This window comes from Fukomys damarensis, unplaced genomic scaffold (genome assembly GCF_012274545.1).
Source record: "Fukomys damarensis isolate Sample0158 unplaced genomic scaffold, DMR_v1.0_HiC HiC_scaffold_5, whole genome shotgun sequence".
Classification (NCBI taxonomy): Eukaryota; Metazoa; Chordata; class Mammalia; order Rodentia; family Bathyergidae; genus Fukomys; species Fukomys damarensis.
The window spans coordinates 82,013,832-82,034,881 of NW_022900917.1; the positions used below are offsets into that span (position 1 = coordinate 82,013,832).

A 21,050-nucleotide genomic window follows, 5' to 3' on the forward strand; every position below is an offset into this window, starting at 1 on the left:
CGCGCTCGGATGGGCGTGCGGGCCTCGGCCTGGCGCCTTCTTTAAGTTATTAGCGAGCCACAAATGCCGGGAAGCTCCCTCCCGACCCGGAGCTTGAACTTGAACACTGCCCGGCCTTCGCACACGATCACACCGCCACCTCCCGGCGCGGCCGAAGAACCCACGTAATCGCTGTAAATCACTTAAAAAGTAAAGTAAGTTTTTGGCACATTTTAGCAGTGGTCGAGGGTCAGATAACGGAACCTACCTGCGGTCAGAGGCGCCCCACTCCCTACACTCCGGGGTGCCCCGTCTAGCCGTGCCCCATTCCCATGTTCGTCTGTGCACCTACACACACACACACACACACACACACACACACACACACACTTGTTGCTGTAATGTTCTCCCTCCTGCGCAAATCCTCCTGGCCTTCAGGTTCCTTGAACCCAACTGTTTTGGGAGACTTCTGGGGGAAGCCAGAGGGTATTTGTGCTTAGCAGTCCCCAAGAATAGCCCTAAATAAGGTAGGAAAACCAGCACTCCCTGCAAACACAAAAGAAGTCTTTGTGTCTTCACCAAGTGGTTGACATAAACGGGTCCCTATAGCCTGATGTGGTGGTGACATCTATACACCTGTCAGCTACTTACTTGGGAGGCCGAGGCAGGAGGATGACAAGTTTGAGGCCAGCCTGGGCAACTTAGGAAGACCCTGTCTCCAAATGATTTAAAGGGATCCCAATAATGAATGTAACTGTACTGTATTCCTAAAATGTACCAGTAAACTCAATGAGGAAAAAAAATGATTTAAAGGGGCTGAGAATAGAGCCTAGCATGCATGAGATCCTGGGTTCTGTCCCCAGTACTAAAAAAACCCCAACAAAAATGAGTTGTCCCAAATGTATTTCTGAGCATTAGGAAGCCTGGGTGGAAATGGGTAGAATGCTGCATCACAGCCAGGCCTGGGTACCGCTGGGGCACCCATCAGCCACCCGAGGAGAACTGGGGCACGGTGTGTTGCAGGGTGGAATCACTGCGAAAGTGCTGTCCCGCAGCCACGTGTAGCAGTGTAGGTAGATCTCAGCAAAGAGAAGCCACCAGCCTATGGGTGACTCCGTTCATACAAGTTCCAAAGCAGGCAAGGTCAAATGACATTATTTGGGGAAATATTATAAAGTAGTAAAAGTTGGCTGAACAGCAAGAAGGTGGTTAGCATAAGCATCAGATTGCCGGGCAGGACTGGCACAGAGCAGGGCCTGGGGGGTGTTGGCATGCCATTGTGTTCCAGTAATCTGTCTGGTCCTTCTGCAGCCATCCCTTAAGCTGCACTTTGACATTTTATGTACTTTTCTTTGCTATATTGCTCAATAATCTTTAAATGAGCAAGATTATCACGCTCCTGTCTGAACGGTGCAACCTCACAAAACTTTCCCAACTCCCAGATCTGCACTGTTCTGCCTCTTTCTCCTCAAACACCTACAAAACTGGCTTCTGCCCTAAACCTCTCAGAAGCCTAACTGCTCCGCTGCCGCTACTAACACGAAGGTGTGTGTGGGGAGGCTCTGTAAGGGGAAGCCAGGCTCTGGGAAACTTTGTTGCCAGGCTAGAGTCTCTTAAACACTTCACTGTGTCTCTTCTCTGCTGAGCGCGGACACTGAGGCCCCCTGCTGGTGGAGTGTCACTATTGCAGTCTGTTCTTGTCCTCTAACCCAGAGACTGGGTAGCACAAACAGTTACTAGGTTCAGGTCCTGCCTCTACAGGCTGGGACACGGGGTGTTCCGTTGCCTGCCCTTTTTCTAGATAAACCTGTCTTTTCCCAGTACCAGCCCCTTGGGCAGTCCCAGTTCACACCCCTCCAGAGAGCTCCAGACCTATGCCCCAAACCAAGGACATTCAACTTCTCTCCTCCCAACCTGTTGGTCTTCTCACTGCCCCCACCACCAGATCTAACAGATTTGCCATCCACACAGACTCCTGAATCACCCTCCTCCACTGCCTTCCCGTCCCCACTGTCCATGACTCCATTTGCTCTGTGTGATTGAGTCCTCTGGAGACGCAGCCAGAATCCCTCCAGTCCTGCAGGCACTGCTCCTCCATCCCATCCCCACCTCATCCAGCATGGGGTTGCCCATGGGTCTCTCTTCCTCCTCTTATAAAGCCACTAGTGCAAACACAGACCCCCACCCTCATGGCCTCAGTGATTCTAATTACCTCCCAAATACCCTACCTCCAAATACTATTAATAAACTGGTCATGGTGGTGCATGCCTGTAATCCCAGCACTTGGGAGGCTGAAGCAGGAGGTTTGCCATGTGTTGGAGGCCAGCCTGAAATACGCAGTGAGACCCTGTCTCACAAACCTAACCAAAACAAACCCACAAAATAATATGAACTAATGGTGAGAGCACATGAGAAGTTGGCCAACAAAAATGGACATGGTGGCATGCACCAGTAATCCCTTCACTCTAGGAAACAGAAGCAAGAGGATCACAAGTTCAAGCCCAACGTGGGCAATTTAGTGACTTAACCATACCCTGATTCAAAGGGGGGAGTGCTGAAGATGTAACTCAGTGCAAAAGCCATGGGTTCAATCCCCAGTAGCACAAAAGCAAAACAAGATGCTCATCATAACTGACTGACAGGGAAATGCAAATTAAAACCACAATGAGAGAATAATACATACCTATCAGCTATCAGAATGGCTAAAATAAAAAGTAGTGACAGCACCCAATGTTGGGAAGAAGCTGTGGAGAAACAGAACGGTTCACACACTGCTGGTGGGATGTCCCTACAGCCACTAAGAACGTGTTTTGCAGAAAACCAATGATGCAGCTACTGCATGATCTGGCCGCTGTAATGCTGGACATTTATCCCCATCAGTGATGATTTTGTTTATGCACAAATCTGTATTTGAATGTTTATAGCAACATTTTTGTCACATGCCTAAACAGGACACAAATGGATGTCCTTCAGTGGATGAAATGAACAGTGATGCAACAGAAAGGGTGAACCACTGAGCACACCACTGCTTGGTTGAAGCTTGAGAACATTATGCAGGGTGAAAAACATCAACCCTAAAAGGTCCCATACTGTGTGGTTTCATTTATGTAACATACTCAAACTGTCCAAGTTACAGAAGTGGAGAGGACAGATCAGGGATTAAGGGATAAGTAGGAGGGAAGTAGGGATGGCCACAGAAGGGCCATGTTCAGAAATTCTTGTGGTGTAGTGAGTTCTTTGTGATTTTATTTTTTCTTAGAGTGCTAAAGATTGAAGCCAGGGCCTCAAGTATACCAGGCAAACACTACCACTGAGCTACATCCCCCACCCTTTTGTGTGGTAAGTTCTGTACTCAGTTGTGTGGATGTCACTCTCCTTTTTGTGCTGTTGTACCACAGTTTTACAAGATGTTACTGCTAGGGAACAGCCGGTAAAGGGTACCCAGACTCTCTATTATTCCTTCTACCTGCATATGAATCTGCAATAAATAACTAAATAAATTTAACTTTCAAAAGCACTTGGCTGGGGGATGTAGATTGGATTCTTTTATTTTCTTTCTGTGGATTTTTTTTTGTCGGGGAGGAGACAGAATTTTGCCAGGCAGTTCAGGCTGACCATGAACTTGCTATGTAATCCAGGCTGGCTTCGAACTTGCAGCAATGTTCTTGCCTCATCCTCCCATGTGCCAGAATTATAGGAGTGTGCCACTATGCCCAGCTTTGTTTTATTTTGTTTGCAGGCCAGTCTATTTATTTTCATTTACATTAGAAAATCTGATAACCTCCTCCTTGCTTGATTTTCATTTTGTTTTGTGACAGTCTCACTATGTAGTCCAGGGCCGGCCTTAAACTTTGTGATCTTCCTGCCTCAGCCTTCTAAGTGCTGAGATCACAGGTATGTACCACCTCACCCAGCTCAAATTTCTTAAGACAAACAAATAATGCTACCTTGACCAAGGGGGCGTGGTGGAGGTCAGTGGTAGAGCAATTGCCTGTCATGTTTGAGGCCACGGGTTCAGTCCCAGCAGCATAGCGGACCAGAGGATATGGCAAAGTACTCGTTTGAATTTGCTACAAAAAATGGTTTACTAGAAAATTATATGCCAGGCTTGGGGCACACACTTGTAATCTGAGGTACTCAGTAAACTGAGGTAAGAGAATCACAAGTTTAAGGCTGGTCTGGGTAATTTAATGAGACCTGATCTCAAAAAACAAAACAGAAATGTCATTTGATCCAGGTATACCATTTCTGGGTATATTCCTGAAAGAATTAAAGTCAGTATACATTATGGCTCATGGTATGTGTCCCCTCAAAGCCTCATGTGGATGAGGTAGGACTTTCCTTTTCAGAGGTGGCTGAATCTGCCTGGGTGATGCTGTGATTAAGGACATGTGATTACTAAACCACTACATGTGGTGATTGGTTTGGCACCACCCTAATCCCAGTAGTCTAGATGGAATAGCCAAAAGATGCTATTGAGGTCTCCTGTTGCTTTTGATATCTTTTGCTGCCATGAACTGTTGCCCCTCTGCCACACTGCCTTGGAACCAGCTGATTATGGACTGAAACCTGTATGAACTGTGAGCCATATGCACCTGTCCCCCTTAACTTTGGGTGTTGGGTATTCTGTCTCAGCAATGAGAGAAAAGTAATTAAGACACCAAGATATGTTAAATGCATATACCAGTTTACCAAAATGAGCCTCACAATTCTATTTTATGAACATGCATAAATAAATCAATGAATAAATAAAATAAATGGGACTGAGGATTTAGCTCAGCAATACCACACTTGCCTAGTATTCACAAGGTCTTGGGTTTTATCCCCACTACCACAAAAAATTTTTTTCATTGAATTGGGAATGTTTTTTCTTTTCCTCAAAAGATACCATAAAGCCGGGTGTGGTGGCAGATGCCTGTAACGCCAGAACTTGGGAGGCTGAGGCAGGAAGATCACCGGGAGTGTGAGGCCAGCCTAGGTAACACAGTGAATTCAAGGCCAGCCTGAACTACATAGTGAGACTCTGTCTCTCAAACCATGATCTTGTGATAATGGTGTTTTGATTATCTCAAGACGAAAAGGGATCTTTCTCTTTTAGAGAATCATTCTGAAATATTTTCAAACACTGAGAAGTTGTAATGGAATTTGCTTCAAAGTAAGGAGAGGGAGGTGCTCATGAAAGGCCAGCAATGGACACATAGGGGCTCATTGCACTGTTCTGTTTCTGTATGTATTCAAAATCTTCAGTGTAAATATGTCAAGAGCCATTCTACATAAAATTTGGGGGGATGTCAGGCGTGGTGGTGCGTGCCTGTAATCCCAGCATTCGGGAGGCTGAGGCAGGAGGATCGCTGTGAGTTCGAGACCAGACCTATATAGTGAGTTCCAGTTCAGTCTTAACTACATAGTGAGAACCTGTCTCAAAAAATAAACAAAAAAAAAATTGTGGGATCATGTCATAATTAAATTATGCTCAAGGGCAAGAGTACATCAGCTGAAGACATCCTGGTTGAGAACCAAGTGGTAATGAAGAGAGAGAGAAAAAGAGAGAGGTGTTTCACTTGGTAAGGGACAAATTCCTCATCAGCTTAATCCCTCTCTCCTACTATTCTAAGAATGCTTGGCTCCTCTCATGTACCATGGCCCTCTGAGTCACCCAATGCTCCCTCCGATTATTGTGTGAACCCAATAAATAGTGGCAAGCTGGAGTGTCTTTGTCTTTGCCCACCCTGAAGCACCGACCTCCCAGATCCCCATGATGCAAGTCTCTATTGTCTTTCTTTAGCCCTCACTGTCCTCCTTTCTAAGCAGTCAGAGGATTAATGACCCTCTGATATAGTTTTAAGAAAAAGCATAAAAAGAGAGAAATTGGGTTGTTACACATGCAACCCCAGCACTCTGGGAGGCTGAGGTAGGCGGTTCCCAAGTTTGAGTCCAGCCTAGGCAATTTAGTGACTTAGACCCTGTCTCAAATGAAAAAATAAAAAAAGGACTGGGGATGTGGCTTAGTGCAAAGGCTCTGGGTTCACTCTCTAGTACAGGAAGAAGAAAGGAAGGAAGGAAGGAAGGAAGGAAGGAAGGAAGGGAGAATGGAAGGAAAGAAGGGGAAGGGAAGGGATAAGGGAAAGGGAAGAGAAGGGAGAAAAGGAAAGAAAGACAAAACACAAAAAAGGGGCTGGGGTTGTAGTTCAGTAGGAAGACGGGGTCTCAATTCCCAGTACCCCTGCCACACATACACACAGCAAGAGTAGAAAACTGCTGGGTACCATAGTACTCACCTGTAATTCTAGCTACTTGGGAGGCTGAGGCATGAGGATGGAGAGTTTGAGACCAGCCTGATATTGAGACCTGGTCTCAAAATAAAGCAATAAAAAGGTTTGGAGGTGTAGCTCCTTAGTACAGCATCCCTAAGTGTTCTCTCCAGTATCACACTCACATTCTCACTCACACACAAGTGGAAAACAGCCACAGAATCAGAGAAAATATGTGTACCCTACGCATAGCCAGTACTAAACAGAAACTCACCTGGAATATATAAGAAAATTTCCTTTTCCGTTAATAAAATTTATTTTATTTTCCCCCTTTCCCCTCCTCAAAGCCCCCTCCCCTCCCTTTTCTGATTATGGGGCAAAAGCTTTGTTTCCATTTTTTTCTTCTAGAAAGTTTCATTTCTTTAAGGAAGAAAAATGATAATCCAATAGAAAAATAGATATAACCCTTGAATAGACACTTCAGAGAAAAACTGGAATGATCAGTGTACATGTGGAAGGGTGCTGGGCTCATTAGGACTCAGGGAAGTTGGTATTTTTATCACAGTCGTGGGAGCCACGAGCTGGGGAGGTTCTACAGTGTCAGGAGGGAACATCTGAATGGCCTGTGGCAGCACATCTGTCTCTGTCACACACACACACACACACACACACACACACGCACACGGCTCACACCCTTCTATTGCTCTAACTCTATTGCTGTGTCCACTTCTGCCTCCCACACACCCCTCCTCATCACCTCCTGCCCATTGCTGACATCGGTACCCACGGGGCCCCACCCCATATCCAGTCTCCAAAGGACATTTGATGGTGTCACTCTGTCACCCTTTCACCTGTAGGGTTAAGACAGACTGTGTGGCCTTGTCTCTTAAAACATTCCCATATGGCTTGGAGTGCCACTGTGGGCCCCGCCATCCAGCCCATGTCCCTTGTCCTCACTGTACCCCTAGCCTGGAGCAGAGTTACTGAGGGAAGGCCAATGAGGATGGCAGCTTTAGAGATCTCAGTTTGACCCTGAGACTGTCCCTTATCAGCTCCACTGGGAGCCCGTGTCCCCTTTGGAGCAGTATGCAGTGGGAAGAGGGACTGCTTCCACTGTGCTTGGTGCCTGCGCCCAGCCCCGCATCCTGGCAGGGTGGACTGCCTCCCTTCCCGGAAGAGGCATGTGCTGGATCCCCCATTCACTGGGGGGATTGGGATCTCCTCATTAGAACTGGAATTACAGGGACCTCACAGGCCAGTGGACACTGTAAATTGGGGCCCAACACTCACCCAATTCCTCTGTTCTGGGATCCTGTCTTCCCCATTGCCCCATAAACAGAAAAGGCCCATTAGATGAAGGAGCATCTGGTCTCTGTATGGTCACATCACAGCACTGTAATTGGTAAGACAGGTGGTGGGGTCACTGTTTCAAACCTCTGTGTGTACCCCCAAGTTCATATGTGGGAGACCTGTCCCCCAAGATGATGGGGGGCCTTTGGGAGATGATTAGGTCATGAGGGCAGAGCCTCTGTCAATGGGACTAGTGCCCCGATGAAAGAGGCCCACAAGATCCACCAAGCAAGGACACAGCCAGCAGGTGCCATCTGTCCTCCCCTCCCCTCCCCTCCCCTTTCTTCCCCTTCCTTTCCTTCCGGGGTCAGGGTCTTCTCAAAATCCTGGAATCAGGTGATCTTCCTACCTCAGACTCCTGAGTATCTGGAACCATGGATACGTACCACTTTGCCTGGCAGGCCCATTTTCAGTTGCTTTTAGCCACCCATTCTGTGGCATCTGTGACCCCAGCCCAAATGGACTGAGGCACTTACCAGACTCTCATTGACAAGAGAAGAGTCCTGCTCAGAGCTTGTCACAAAAGTAGGCTGAGTGATTCCCAGAGAGGGACAAGCCCACAGCCCACCTGAACTGGCACTCCCTATCAAGAGACATGTTTGGTCACGGTTAGTAAATGTAGGTGTAGTGAGCTTCTGCTGGCCTGGGTGCCTATTCGTCCTCATCCTACAGATGGGAAACTGAGGCAGGGGGATCACACAACGTATGCTGAACCCAGTAGCTAGGTCCACATGTGCCACTGGCTCCTTGCCACCAGGTGGACTGGGCTCAGCATGGTAGGTCTCTGGGTCCCGCCGACTGAGAGCCACTCAATGCACTTGGCATCGGTAGTCTTGGAACAGTTTTGTTCATAAACCTTCTATGAAATGAAAAATTCTTACTCCCCTCACACATTAAGTTGACACCTAAAATATTACATAAGTTTAAATAGTTACAAAGAATACCACTTCTGGCATATTGTAAATATTGACACTGAAAAAGTAAAACTGTCATATCACTTTAAACAGTGTAACCAGATGGAATATAAATACCACATCAGTTTGATGTCCCACGTAATCCTTTCAAACAGCCCAGGCTCCTCCTCCTCTTTAATGTGTGCAATATTTTATACTTGTGGAACCCATACTCACATTTTAACTCTTCCACAAGTGTTTATCCTCAGGTAACATCTTTACACCTGCAAGTCTCATTGATTACATAGCTCTCTACAATAAAATGTATATATATGAGGGCTGGAGATATAGCTGGGTGGCAATACACATGCCTAGCATGAGCAAGGCTCCAGATTCAATCCCCAGGACTGTAAAAACAAACAATAGTATATATAAATTGAAATCTCAAATTCTCCAAAGCTCCAAGTATTAGAAAAAATTCCTATTTGCTTATCATACGATTATCAGTACACGAGTGATATATTACACATTTTGGGTAATAATGATTAACCATAAAAAGTATAGTTCTGTTGGAAACATATTTCTTTCTCTTTGTTCCTCTTCTTTTTATTTTGTAGTGCTGGGATTCAACTGGACCATGCTGGGCATGTGCCGTACCACTGATCTGTACCCGCAGCCCTGCAAGGGCATCTTTTCAGAAGAAAAGAGCCGGCCTCTCTTTCTCTCTTAGTTCTCAGACCCAGGGAAGAGCCAGATGATGCATGACTGGGTGGAGACAGGGCTTTGCATGAATGCTGTCCCTGTTTCCTACATTTGTGACATCAGTGGCGAGACAAAGTGGCAGGTGGAAGTGGGAAGGAATTCTGTTGCAGATGTTGCTGGATTCTGAGCCTTAGGGCCAACCCCACAGGTCCTCTCCTACCAACAATGGCAGGTAAGGGTCTGTAGTTAGCAGCCCAGGAATCCCACCTACATGGTTTCAGAAGTCAAGAACCAGAAATCCCTGGCTTTCAAAAACATCTTTGTGATCCTCATTGGGTGTAGCCATCTGCGAGCTGTGGTAGATTGGACTACTGTCCAGAAGCAATCATGCCCTCTCCCAGGGAGCAGTTTATTTCTTATTTTTTAGTGCTGAGCTTACCCATGTGACAGGCTAAGGACCACAGGGCATCCTCAGGTCCCCAAGTATGGTTGATCAGTCTGGACTGAGGCTTGGTCCCTATCCAGGGCATTGATAGAAACCATCCTCCCTGTTGCTGCTGCCTCAGCCTGGCCCAGGTGACCTCAGGGCCAAGTCCAGCTGGGTTGTGGCCACCCCTGAGAGCTACCCATTAGCTACTTCCCAGGTGTGGAGTGTTGTGACAAGCAGAGGCTCACTGGCTCAGAAACTGACTGGCTTTTTAAAACAATGGAGACTTGACAAGTTCATTTTCTTGCATGCTTACTGGGGAGTGAGCCCAGGGAGTGTTAAGTAAATGCTCAGCCCCCTACCCCCACTTTTCTGAAAAGAAAGTTTTTTTTTGTGGGGGGTACTGGGGATTGAACTCGGGTCCTTGTACTTGCAAGGCAGGCTATCAACCAGAGCTAAATCCCCAGCCCTCAGTTTTCTGAATTTTGAGACAGAGTCTCACTAACTTGCCCAGGTGGGCCCCCAACCTGTGATTCTCCTGCTCCTGTGTCCAGCTGATTTATTTTTTTCTTTTTAAACTTTTTTTTGGGGGATAGTGGTGAGGATCAAACCCAAGACCTCCCTCTGACATAGTAGGCAAGTGCTTGCCACTGAGCCATCCTGCAGCCCCGAAACTGGGAAGTTCATTTCACAACTGATTACGAAGCTACAGTAATCAGGATGGTATGAAATAGATACAGGAATGGACAGATAAGTGAAAGAGAGTAGCAGGTCTAAAAATGCATCTACACACAGGAGGTAAGATTAAAATATGGTAAATGTTTAAATTTTAAAAATTCATTTTAGTAAAAGGCACATTGCCATTAAGGCCCTAAGAATACACACTTGTCCCATCATTCTTGCTATTTTCTAAAGCAGTTCCGGAAGTCCTCTTGCTCTATTATAGCTGCCACAATGTTCTGACTGAAAATGCTTGCTTTTCATGTTCACACTGACTTTAGGGAAGAGCCAGAAGTTGCATGGTGCCAGATCCAGAAAATAAGGCAGATGACACACAATTATGTTTTAGGAGCCAAGTTCGATGATACTTGGCAACAGCATTCACTCTATTTTTTATCACATTTTGAAAAGGCACTCATGAAAGATGATTCCAGAACTTCCTCAGGAAGTGGCAAGAATGATGGGAAAAGTGTGTTCAAAGTGAGGGTGAATATTTTGAGGAGGATTAATGTCAATGTGTCTTTTACCACAATAAATTTGAATGAGGTGGTTGACCTTGTTCAAGGTCAATTGATTTTTAACCAAGCTACCAGGGCAATAAAATAGAGAAAGGAAGTTCTTTTCTTTCTTTCTCACTTTCTTTCTTTCTTTTAAAGCAGAGATCAAACTCAGGACCTTGCACTTGTGAGGCAGGTGGCCGCACCACTGAGCTAAATTCCCAGCCTCTTCGTTTTTTGATACAGGATCTTGCTATGCAGTTCAGGCTGGTCTTGAGTTTTGTAGCCCAGGCTGTCCTCAAACTGGTGGCAATCTTTCTGCTCCATCCACCTGAGTGCTAGGACTACCAAGCCCAACATGTTTTCTTTTTTTCTTTTTTGGTACTGGGGATCGAACTCAGGTCCTTGTGCTTGTGAGGCAGGCGCTGGAACCACTGAGCTAAATCCCCAGTGCTGCAATGTTTTCAATAAATAGCGCTGCAAGAATTAAGCATTCATATGGAAAACAATGAACTTCAACGTCCATCTTTCTTCACACAGATTACTTGAAGATAAATCATAGATTTGCTAGGGATTTGGCTCAGTGGCACTGTGCCTGCCTCGCAAGTGCAAGGTCCTGAGTTCGATCCCCAGTACCAAAACAAAACAATCACTATTTTCCCAAGATAAATCATAGATTTAAAAATAAAATGTATACTATAAAGTTTTCAGCTGTGGGTGGTGGTGCATACCTGTAATCCTAGCTAGTTGGAAGGCTGAGGTGGGAGGGTTGCAAGTTCAAACTCAACCTGGGCAACTTAGCAAGACCTTGTCTCAAAATAAAAATAAATAAATAAAAAGAGCTGGGGATGTAGCTCAGTGGTATAGTGGAATAGTGGAATAGTGCCCACCTCTAAATACAATTCCCAAGTACTGAAAGTATAAAGAACTTCCTCAAAACTAAGAACTACTAGTCACCAGACAATACAGCAGAAAAATATGAAGACAAGCTACAGACTGAGAAAAAATATTTGTGATACATAGTGGGCAAAGGCCTTGTATCCAGAATATATAAAATAATACTACAAATCAATAATAAAAAGTAAATAATTCAATTTTTTAAAATAGGCAAAAGGAAGCCAGGGATTTAGCTGCCTGCCTCACAAGTTCAAGGTCCTGAGTTTCATCCCTGGTACCCAAAACAAAACAAACAAACAAATAAAAAACAACAGGTAAAAGACTTGAATAGACATTTAACACACAAATTACATTATTTGTTACCAGGGAAATGCAAATTACAACCCATAAAATACCACTTCACAATCATTCTAGAATAGCTAATAAGAAGCAGTACCATTACCTGAGAGGGTATGCAGCACCTGTGAGGCTCATACATTGGGGAAAACTGCTAGTTTCTAACAAAGTAAGCATACAATTACCCTATGACCTAACAATCCCACTTCAGTGATTTACTCAACAGAAGTGAAAGGAATATCGTCAAAAACCTTGTGGACATACATTTATGGCCCCTTTACTCACTAAACCTCACGGTGGAAAGTATCCTGACAGATGTCTGTGAGCGAGAGAATGGATACCATAAATAGTGTATATACACATAGGGGTATCAATCAGCAATTTTACAAAATGATAAACATGCCAGGTGTGGTGGCTCATGCCTGTAATCCTATCACTTAGGAGGCTGAGGCAGGAGGATTGCCACTAGCCAGCCTGGGCTACACAGTGAGTTCAAGGCCAGCCTGAATTACCAAGCAAGACCTTGTCTTAAAAAAAAATGAACACAATAACAGGGATGCATCTCAAAAGCATTAAGAAGGAGCCAGATACAAAAAGTACACACTGTGTGCCTCAATTGTATGAATTAGAGAATAGGCCAGTACTAATCAATAATGATATAAATCAGAACTGTGTGTGCTATGGGTGTGGCAATTTCTTGGAAATGCACTATATCAGTTTGGTGGCTATAGAGGTGTAAATATTTATTAAAACTCATTTCACTGTATGTACATTTGCTTCCATTTTGAAACTGACTCTTCCAAGGCTATTATTACCTACACTCATTTAGAGGTACTGAGTTTAACCTCGAGTATTCAGAAATTGTTGGAGACATAAAAAGAGTACATTTACACCTTTGCCAATAAAATGAATTTTAAAAATCACTACTTTCTTAAACACATTTTGGTCAAACTCTTAGAGTTGTGGCTTTAGCTTATTCAGTTTATGTGAAATCACAGACTTCGGTCTGATTTGCAGAGCCAGCTCTTGTCACAGTGTCCCTAAGGAGACTTTCCCCAGAAGAGGATTCCGTGTTTCAATTCAAATAAGGTGCCATTTCCAGTAGTATTATAGAATCTACTGAGAGATAAACTAAGGAAACCACTTTGTAAGAATTCAAAGTGGTGGTGCACACCTGTAATCTGGGCACTCAGGAGGCTGAGGCAGGAGGATCACTGTGAATTCAAGGCCAGCCTGGACTACCTTATGGTCCTGTCTCAAAAAACAAGCACATGAAACCAAAGAATTCTAAAAGCAGTCAAGGTTTAAATGATAAAGATATAATAAATGTATCTATTTTACTTTATATGTTGCAGGAAGAAAAAAATCAATACACCCTGAAAATTTATAATGATATGATATGATGTGTACCTAGTGTAACATGTTGCTTGTGTGAGGGAAGGCACCGTGGTCATTTGGTAAACACGTGCATGTGTGTACAATGGGTATTTCTGGATGTGGGGATTTATTAAATGAGAAGCCAGTACAAAAATCAGACAGAAGTCACTCTGGCTGCTCACCCATCAATTCTACCTTTTGCTCCTAGGGATGGAAAATACTAAGCATGGAATAAGGTGGAATAAACTGAGGGCTTACCAGCTGGACAACATACAAAACAAAAAATCAGATGGTGATTGACTCAGATTAGAACATTTCTTAAAATTATTTAAGAGGACCAGTTTTACCTACTTTATTACTTAATGCCTACCCAGTACAATACAGATAGTTGGACCTGAGCTTGAATGGTTTTTAACCCATGGCTTTAAAAAATGTGATGGTTCCTACTTCAGTGCTCTCACTGTAGAATTTACCTTTTTATTGATTACCCATGGTGGACTTGCTGGAGAAATTATATTTATTATGCTGTACAAAATACTGTATATGTCTCAGCAGATTGGTAGATTGGGAAATGGAAGAAGACAAAAATTACATTTAATCTATGCATTTTTGCCAAGGCATAATGAGTTATTTTACTACTAGAGACGTTAGGAGTTAACTGTAAAAAAAAAAAAGAAAAGAAAAGAAAAAAAAAAGAACCAGTTTAAAAGCATTTTGTGGGGTACATCATTTCTGTAATTGTATAATGTATTTCTTTGTGGTTTTAAGTGATAAAAACATTAAGTTAACAAACATATAAGAAATGTATGCACTATTTGAAATAAAAATTATTCTTAGAACACTTTCAGTGGGAGTTGCATTGCCCTTTTGGTGCCTTCACTTGAGAGAATTATTTTACTGCCATGATTAAGTATAGAAATTGCCAAAAAAAAGCAGTATTTTTTTCACAAAAACGGGGGGTTTTTCAAAAAATTGTATGTGTCAGTGGGTGTTTTCATTGATAATTGATTTAATTTAAAATATTTAGAGGTTTGTTGGACTTTCATAAATTGAGTACAATCTTTTTATCAAACTACCTGCTATAATAATGTTTTATAAAACTATTTGCAAAAATTAGACAAGGTTGCACCAATATAAAAAGAAAAGTATGTCAATACATCCGTTTTCCAGTTAACACAGGAATTAACAGATAAATACTGTTAAACTTTTGTTATGTAACAGGAGTTTATTTATATGGGCACAATGATTTATTGTTAATTTTTTTAACCAAATACCTCCTCAGTAATTTATAATGGCTTTGCAGTAATGTGTATCAAATAAGCACTGGAAAATGGACTGCCTCTAGGATGATATGCATGTTTCAAGTGGTATTGAAAGCTGCATTGATGGATACGTAATAATAAACATATGTTATTAATATGAAAAAATGCGATGGTTCTAGGCAGGGGATTTAGCTCAGTGGCACTGTGCCTGCCTTGCAAGCACAAGGTCCTAAGTTCAATCCCCAGTACTGGGAAAAAGAATTGTGATGGTACCAGAAATACTCCAGTTACACTTCAGAGTTATTGAACCATCACAGGTTGACTCTGAAGGTGTTTTCTCTATCTAATGTCATGCCAACTGGGATAAGGACTGAGATGGAGAGAATTGCCTAAATACATGGAAAAGGCTGGTTTGGGCATTTGGTGTTTTTTTTGTTTTTTGTTTTGTTTTTCTTTTAATCTATGCTCTGGCTTTGCTCCCATCTCCTCCAGGCTGCTTATATATATATATATTTTTTTTTCAGCTTTAATTGAGTTTATTGGTACATTTTAGGGATACAGTACAGTTACATTCATTGTTGGGATCTTGTACCTCTACATGACAAGTTTTGATTCTCATTTTTTCCCCTTACCTCTGCCCTCCCTTCACCCCCTCCTCCCCTCCCCATCTACAAACACTTTATTTTCATCTTTTCATTCTCTCACATTTTTTTCTTTTCCCTTTTTACTCTTCCCCCACCCATCCCACCTTCCCTACACCTTTAGCTCCTTTCTTCCCATTTCTAAATGTCAGTAATCTTATTAGAATCTTATGCATTGTTGCAGATTATTCACACCAGGGAAACTATTCGGTATTTACACATGTGTGACTTATTTATTTCACTTAGGAGTATATCTTCAATATGTATCCATTTTCCTATGAATGAATCTATTTTCTCGTTCTTTATGGCTGAGTAATATTCCATTTTATAGAAAAACCACATCTTCTTTATCCAGTTTCCAACAGATGGGCAAATGGGCTGTTTCCAAGATTTAGCTATTACAAACTGTGCCACTATAAACATGGGTGAGCATACATCACTGTGATATGATTCTTTTAGTTCTTTTGGAAAGATACCCAGCAGAGGGATGGCTGCATCAAATGGAACCTCCAGTCCAAGCTCTTTGAGGTATCTCCATATTGATTTCCATAGTGGTTGCACCAGTCTGCACTCCCACCAACAATGGAGAAGGGTTCCTTTCTCCCCACAGCTCCGCCAACAATGGTTATTGTGTGATTTCTTGATCAGGCTGCTTATATTTTGTGGGAGTGCAGAAGTTTTCTTCCCTGGCTAAGGTTTTTGTTTTGTTTTGTTGTTTTTTGTACCAGAGATCACACTCAGGAGGACTTTGTCCTTGTGAGGCAGGCAGTGACAGCAGTGAGCTAAATCATGGCTCTCCAAGGTTGAGATTTTTAAATGTGAACATGGCAACAGGGTGGGGACACTGTTAGACTTAACACAACTAGGATGTGGGCCTGTGTTAGTCCTCTCAGGGAGATCTTAAGGCAATGGGGTATTGTCTGAGATTATATGCACTGGGCAGTGGGGGCAACATTGTGATTAGGGGTCTTAAGGATCTTACAGGAGGAGAGGCCAGGGTGAGGCTGAGCTGAGATCAGTAAAGCAGTGGCTGTCACTCATCGTAGCCAGGCTGGTTGCTCACCAGCACCTGCCAGGGCCGGAAAATACATATTCTGTCATGCCCACCGGGTTCCTGAGAGAGGGCTTGAACCATCTCGTCTCCTGCATGGTCTATTTTTGTTTTGGTTTGGTTTGGTTTTTTGAGATGAGGTCTTGCTATGTAGTCCAGGCTGGTATTGAACTCAAGGTAATCCTCCTGTATCGGCCTCCCAAGTGCTGGGATTACAGGTGTGCACCACACTCGGCACCAAGCATGGTCTTAAAGTCATACCTCATGCTCTCTTTGGGTCACCTAGCTGGTACTGGTGAGCTTATTCAGGCTGTATGCTCCCCCTCTAGGGAAGGGGCCCACGGCAGACAGCAGCTCTCAAATCCATGTTTTTCATTTTAGAGTAAAATAGTCTGGAGCCACGCATGGTGGTACACACCTGTAATCCCAGCTGAGGCAGGAGGATTGGCACAAGTTCCAGACCAGCCTGGGATATACAGTGAGACACACGTACAGACAAACAGAAATAGAATTTGGTTGCAGGAAGTTGTCATAGCACAATGTGTGCCCCTGCTCTGACTCATGAAAATGGGATATACTGCTACACTGTGTCTGCAGATAGCAGATTGGACCTGTTCATCTGGAGGTTTCACCATGGCTTGTCCTTCCTTGCCACTGAGCAGTGAAGAAAATAGAAAATTACAAACCACATTTTTAAACAGAGCTTCTCTATATGGCTTTTCCACCCCTGTAACTGCTGTTCTGATTCTAGAATGTGAACCAAGACTGCCTGTAGATGAGACTTGTAGAAATTTTACCTTGTGGATGAGAGTAGGGTCTTATAGAAGCTGAAGTATTGGAAATTATATGGTGTTTAGAGATTTTAAAATGTCTTTTGTAAGAATGCGAAGATAGACTCTCACACCAACAGTGATCGCACTGGTTTTTCATCTTAACCTACAGTAGTCCTAAAGTTTTTTTGTTTTTTGTTTTTTGAGACAGGGTCTCACTATGTAGCCCAGACTGGTCTTGAACACACAGTGATCCTGTGATCCTCCTGCCTCAGCCTCCTGAGTGCTGGGATTGCTGGTATATGCCACCACGCCTGGCTAGTCCTAAACTTTTTATTAACTTGAGTCTTGGACTAAGTTGAGTTAATTACTAAGAAATCTGCCTGAAAACTTTTCAAAGGAATTAAAATTCACACAAAATCCTGTGTTTATTCTGTTTTCTTTGTAAATAATTTGTTCTTCAAAACACCGAAATTAGTGTAGTAGTAGAATCAACCAGTTTTAAACAGGGCTTCATACTCCGCATAATTGATTGCTTTTTTTTTTTTTTAAACCAGAGTTTAGGTAATACTGCCACATAGGCATTGTTTGGGGTTTACATGTTTGTGTGTGAACAGCCATGTCAGGACAAGAGAAGATTCATACAGAAAGCAACCTGTGAAAGGCCCCGGGAGGGCTGTCATGCAGGGAGCTCAAACTCCTATGCTGTCTCACATTTTGCCCAGAAGTCAGGTTTTTCTTCTTCCAGGTGACATGTGCTTGTGATTCTCCAGTTGGTTAATCTTTGTAAGGATCTCACACAAGGTCCTTTGTGCCAGGTTTCACATGAGTGCTTGAACCCAGGGCAGCAATAGCTCCTCGCCTCATGAGAAGCCACACCAGAATCCATGTAACTGTTGTGCACTCATGCAGACAAAGTCCCAGACGGCTCTATCTTCCTCCAGGTGCTGCTGCTGCCCGTGACTGCAGGCCAGCTCCTCCTTCTGCTGCCCTCCTTGAAGAATGGGCCCCAAAGAATGGCCAAATGGCAGCATCTTGGTCCCGTGCTGGTCTGGGTGCATCTACATCTACCGTCCACCCAGTCTTGGCCCAAGCATCGATGTCGCCACGCTGCTGCTGGAATGAACCGCCCTGGGAAACAAACATCAGCATGTGTCACAGAATGCTCACGAGAAACTAGTATGAAAGTGACATGAGGCTGTGAAGCCGGGCACATCAGGAAGCGGGACTACCAGATCTGTTTAAACCATTGTAATAAATGTGCCACTGTAGTGGTAAGCACAAATGGGGCCCTACCCTCTTCAAAGCCACTGCTTTAATGACTGAGAATAGAGCCCAGTGAGATCCCAACACAGGACTCTCTTGTCTTCCCAAGGGCTAAGCTATTTTGGGTCACCCTGAACTGATAATGAGAAAAATTCAGGCAAACACAAACAGGGCCAATTAGTATTACTGGCTTGTGTTCTCAACAATACAGTATCATTAGGTATGGTGGTGCACACATGTAGCCTTAACACTTTGAGAGGCTGAGGTAGGAGGATCACAAGTTGGAGCTGAACCTGGACAACTTAAGTGAAATAGTCTCAAAATAAAATAATGAAAAAAGTCTACAAAATAAAGTATCATAAAAGATTGGATTTGGGGGAAATACTATAAAGGATATTTTGGGTGAGCCCTGTATGAAGTAAGATTAAACTTTATGAGTGGGATACTTAGGCTGTGTTTATGTAAATAAGTGCCCTTGTTCCTAGGAGATGCATACTGAAGTGTAGAAAGCTTATACTAGTCTTCTAGGACTGCTGAAGCAAAGAATCACAAACTGGGTGGCTGAGTACAATCTATTCTTATGGTTCCAGAGGTGAGAAGTCTGCAACGGAGGCATCTGCAATGTGTCTGCTGGCCCCGGGGGAGTCTATTCAGTGCCTCTGTTCAGCTCGGTGATCCTCGGCCTTTCTTGTTCTGTAGTCCTTCCTCTCAGTCTTTGCCTCAGTCGTCACCTGGTAAGCTCCCTGTGCGCCAGAATTTCCTGACAAGGGCATCAGTCATGGGATCAGGGCCCACCCTATCCAGTATATGACCTCATCTGAATGTGATGACATCTACGAAGATCCTATTTTCAAGTAAGGTCACACACATGCTGGGGGATGTGTACTTTTGGGGGTCACTGTTCAATCCAGCACACAGGTTAAGGAGCATGATGTCTGCGATGTTCTTAAAACAGTTCAGCAGTGCTGTCTTCCCAAAGCACGATGGAATCAAGCTGGCATTCAGTAACAGAAAGGTAATGGAGTCTCCAAATACCTGGAAATGAAGTAGCTTATGTTTCTATATAATCCACAAATCAAAGAGGAAGTCTCAAGGGAAACAGTACAAAATGTTTGAAAATACAACACACTAAGATGAAATTTTGGACATAGCTAAAGCAGTCTGAGAAATTTATACTTGATCTTAGCCTAAAGACCGAGAAGCGATTGAGAAGGAAATTTATAACACTACATACATTAGAAAAGAACAAGAGTTTCTAATGTAATTTTCTCATCTCAGTAATGTAGGGCTGAGAGTGCAGCCCAGTGGTAAGCATGTGCTTAACAAGTGTGGTGCTCTGATCTAAACATATATACAAATGCTAGAAAAAGAGTGAAACCAAAGGAAGCAGAGCAGAGAAAATAATAAAGAAAAAAATCATTTTTTTGGAGACAAGGTCTCTCTATGTAGTTCAGGCTGGCCTGGAACTCATGGTGATAACCTCCTGCCCCAGCCTCCTGAGTGCTGGGATTATAAAGCTGCACTACCACGCCTGGCTAAATCAATGAAATTAAAAATAGAACAATGAGAAAAACTAATGAAACAAAGTTTCTTTGAAGAGATCAACAAAATGACAATCATCTAGCAAGACTAACAAGCAGGAAAGAGAGAGAGAAGACGTGACTATCAGGAATGAAGAACAAAACTTCAGGAATTAAATGGAACATCACTACAAACCCTGCAGACATCATAAGGGAAAACGATGGACAGCTCCATGTGTTTGACCACAGACAAATGGAAAAAGTTTTAAAAAAGCCTACAGATCATTCAATGTGAAATAATTTAAAGGGAAGGGGAAAGAATGGGAATTTAAGAAAAGGAAAAACAAAGAATTAAGACATATATGTACTAACTCCCCATGAGGAACTACTACTCCCCATTGTACTACAAACGTGTGCTAACACAAAGAAAATGTGACTAGCAATGGCACTTACCTATTAAAAGTTGCTAGTAGTAGTACACACAATAGTCTTTAGAAAAAAATAATTTGAGTATCCCCTTCACTATGTCAACAGTGAGCTCATGTAACACATTCCTGCTGGCTCAAACCAAATGTGGCATATACACAACTGTCCCACTGGGGGGCTTATTCATTTTATTAGTAAAAGGACCAATACAAGTGATTAATTTGTTTGTACCTCCAGTAATACGAGCCACTCAATGTGACAGCTGTACATGTACCACTAGTGGTTCAAGCCACCTGGAAGTGAGTCACACAAATTACAGTTCTGGCGTGAATGTGTCAAAGCTGTCCATTCCCCCAGTCTCAGGCGCAGATGGTGTCACCGGAGAATTCTACCAAACATTTAAGGGTTAACACTAATTTTACCCAATTGTTCCTAGACAACAGTAGTGGGAACTCTTCCTAATTATTTTTATGATGTCCACATTAATCTGATACCTAAACAAGAAAATACCCTACTGAAAATAACTACAGAACAGTATCATTCATAAAGATAGATGTAAAGATGATTAAATAAAATAGCAGGAAAAAGGGCTAAAGGTGTAGGGAAAGTGGGAAGGGTAGGGGAAAGGTAATAAGGGAAAAGAAAAAAAATATGAGAAAATAAAAAATGGAAATAAAGTGTGTTT

The 21,050-nt window shown here is 43.1% G+C and overlaps 1 protein-coding gene and 1 long non-coding RNA gene across 3 annotated transcripts in view; one reads left to right on the plus strand and one right to left on the minus strand.

Moving 5' to 3' along the window:
- The first annotated feature begins 9 nt into the window (after positions 1 to 9).
- Positions 10 to 18,199, plus strand: LOC104872851. Of its 2 annotated transcripts, none has more exons than XR_783289.2 (3): positions 10 to 194; positions 9,091 to 9,407; positions 18,098 to 18,199. It is a non-coding gene; the product is annotated as an uncharacterized LOC104872851 (long non-coding RNA). The 2 variants fall into 2 exon arrangements; XR_004516034.1 differs by lacking the exon at positions 18,098 to 18,199 and adding an exon at positions 13,638 to 14,172.
- Positions 18,069 to 21,050, minus strand: part of Ptk2 (protein tyrosine kinase 2) — a 265,206-nt gene continuing 262,224 nt past the window's right edge. Inside the window, exon 36 of the mRNA XM_033760874.1 lies at positions 18,069 to 18,284. Coding sequence (XP_033616765.1) covers positions 18,084 to 18,284 — 201 coding nt within the window. The 3' untranslated portion in view covers positions 18,069 to 18,083. The remainder of the gene's footprint in view (positions 18,285 to 21,050) is intronic.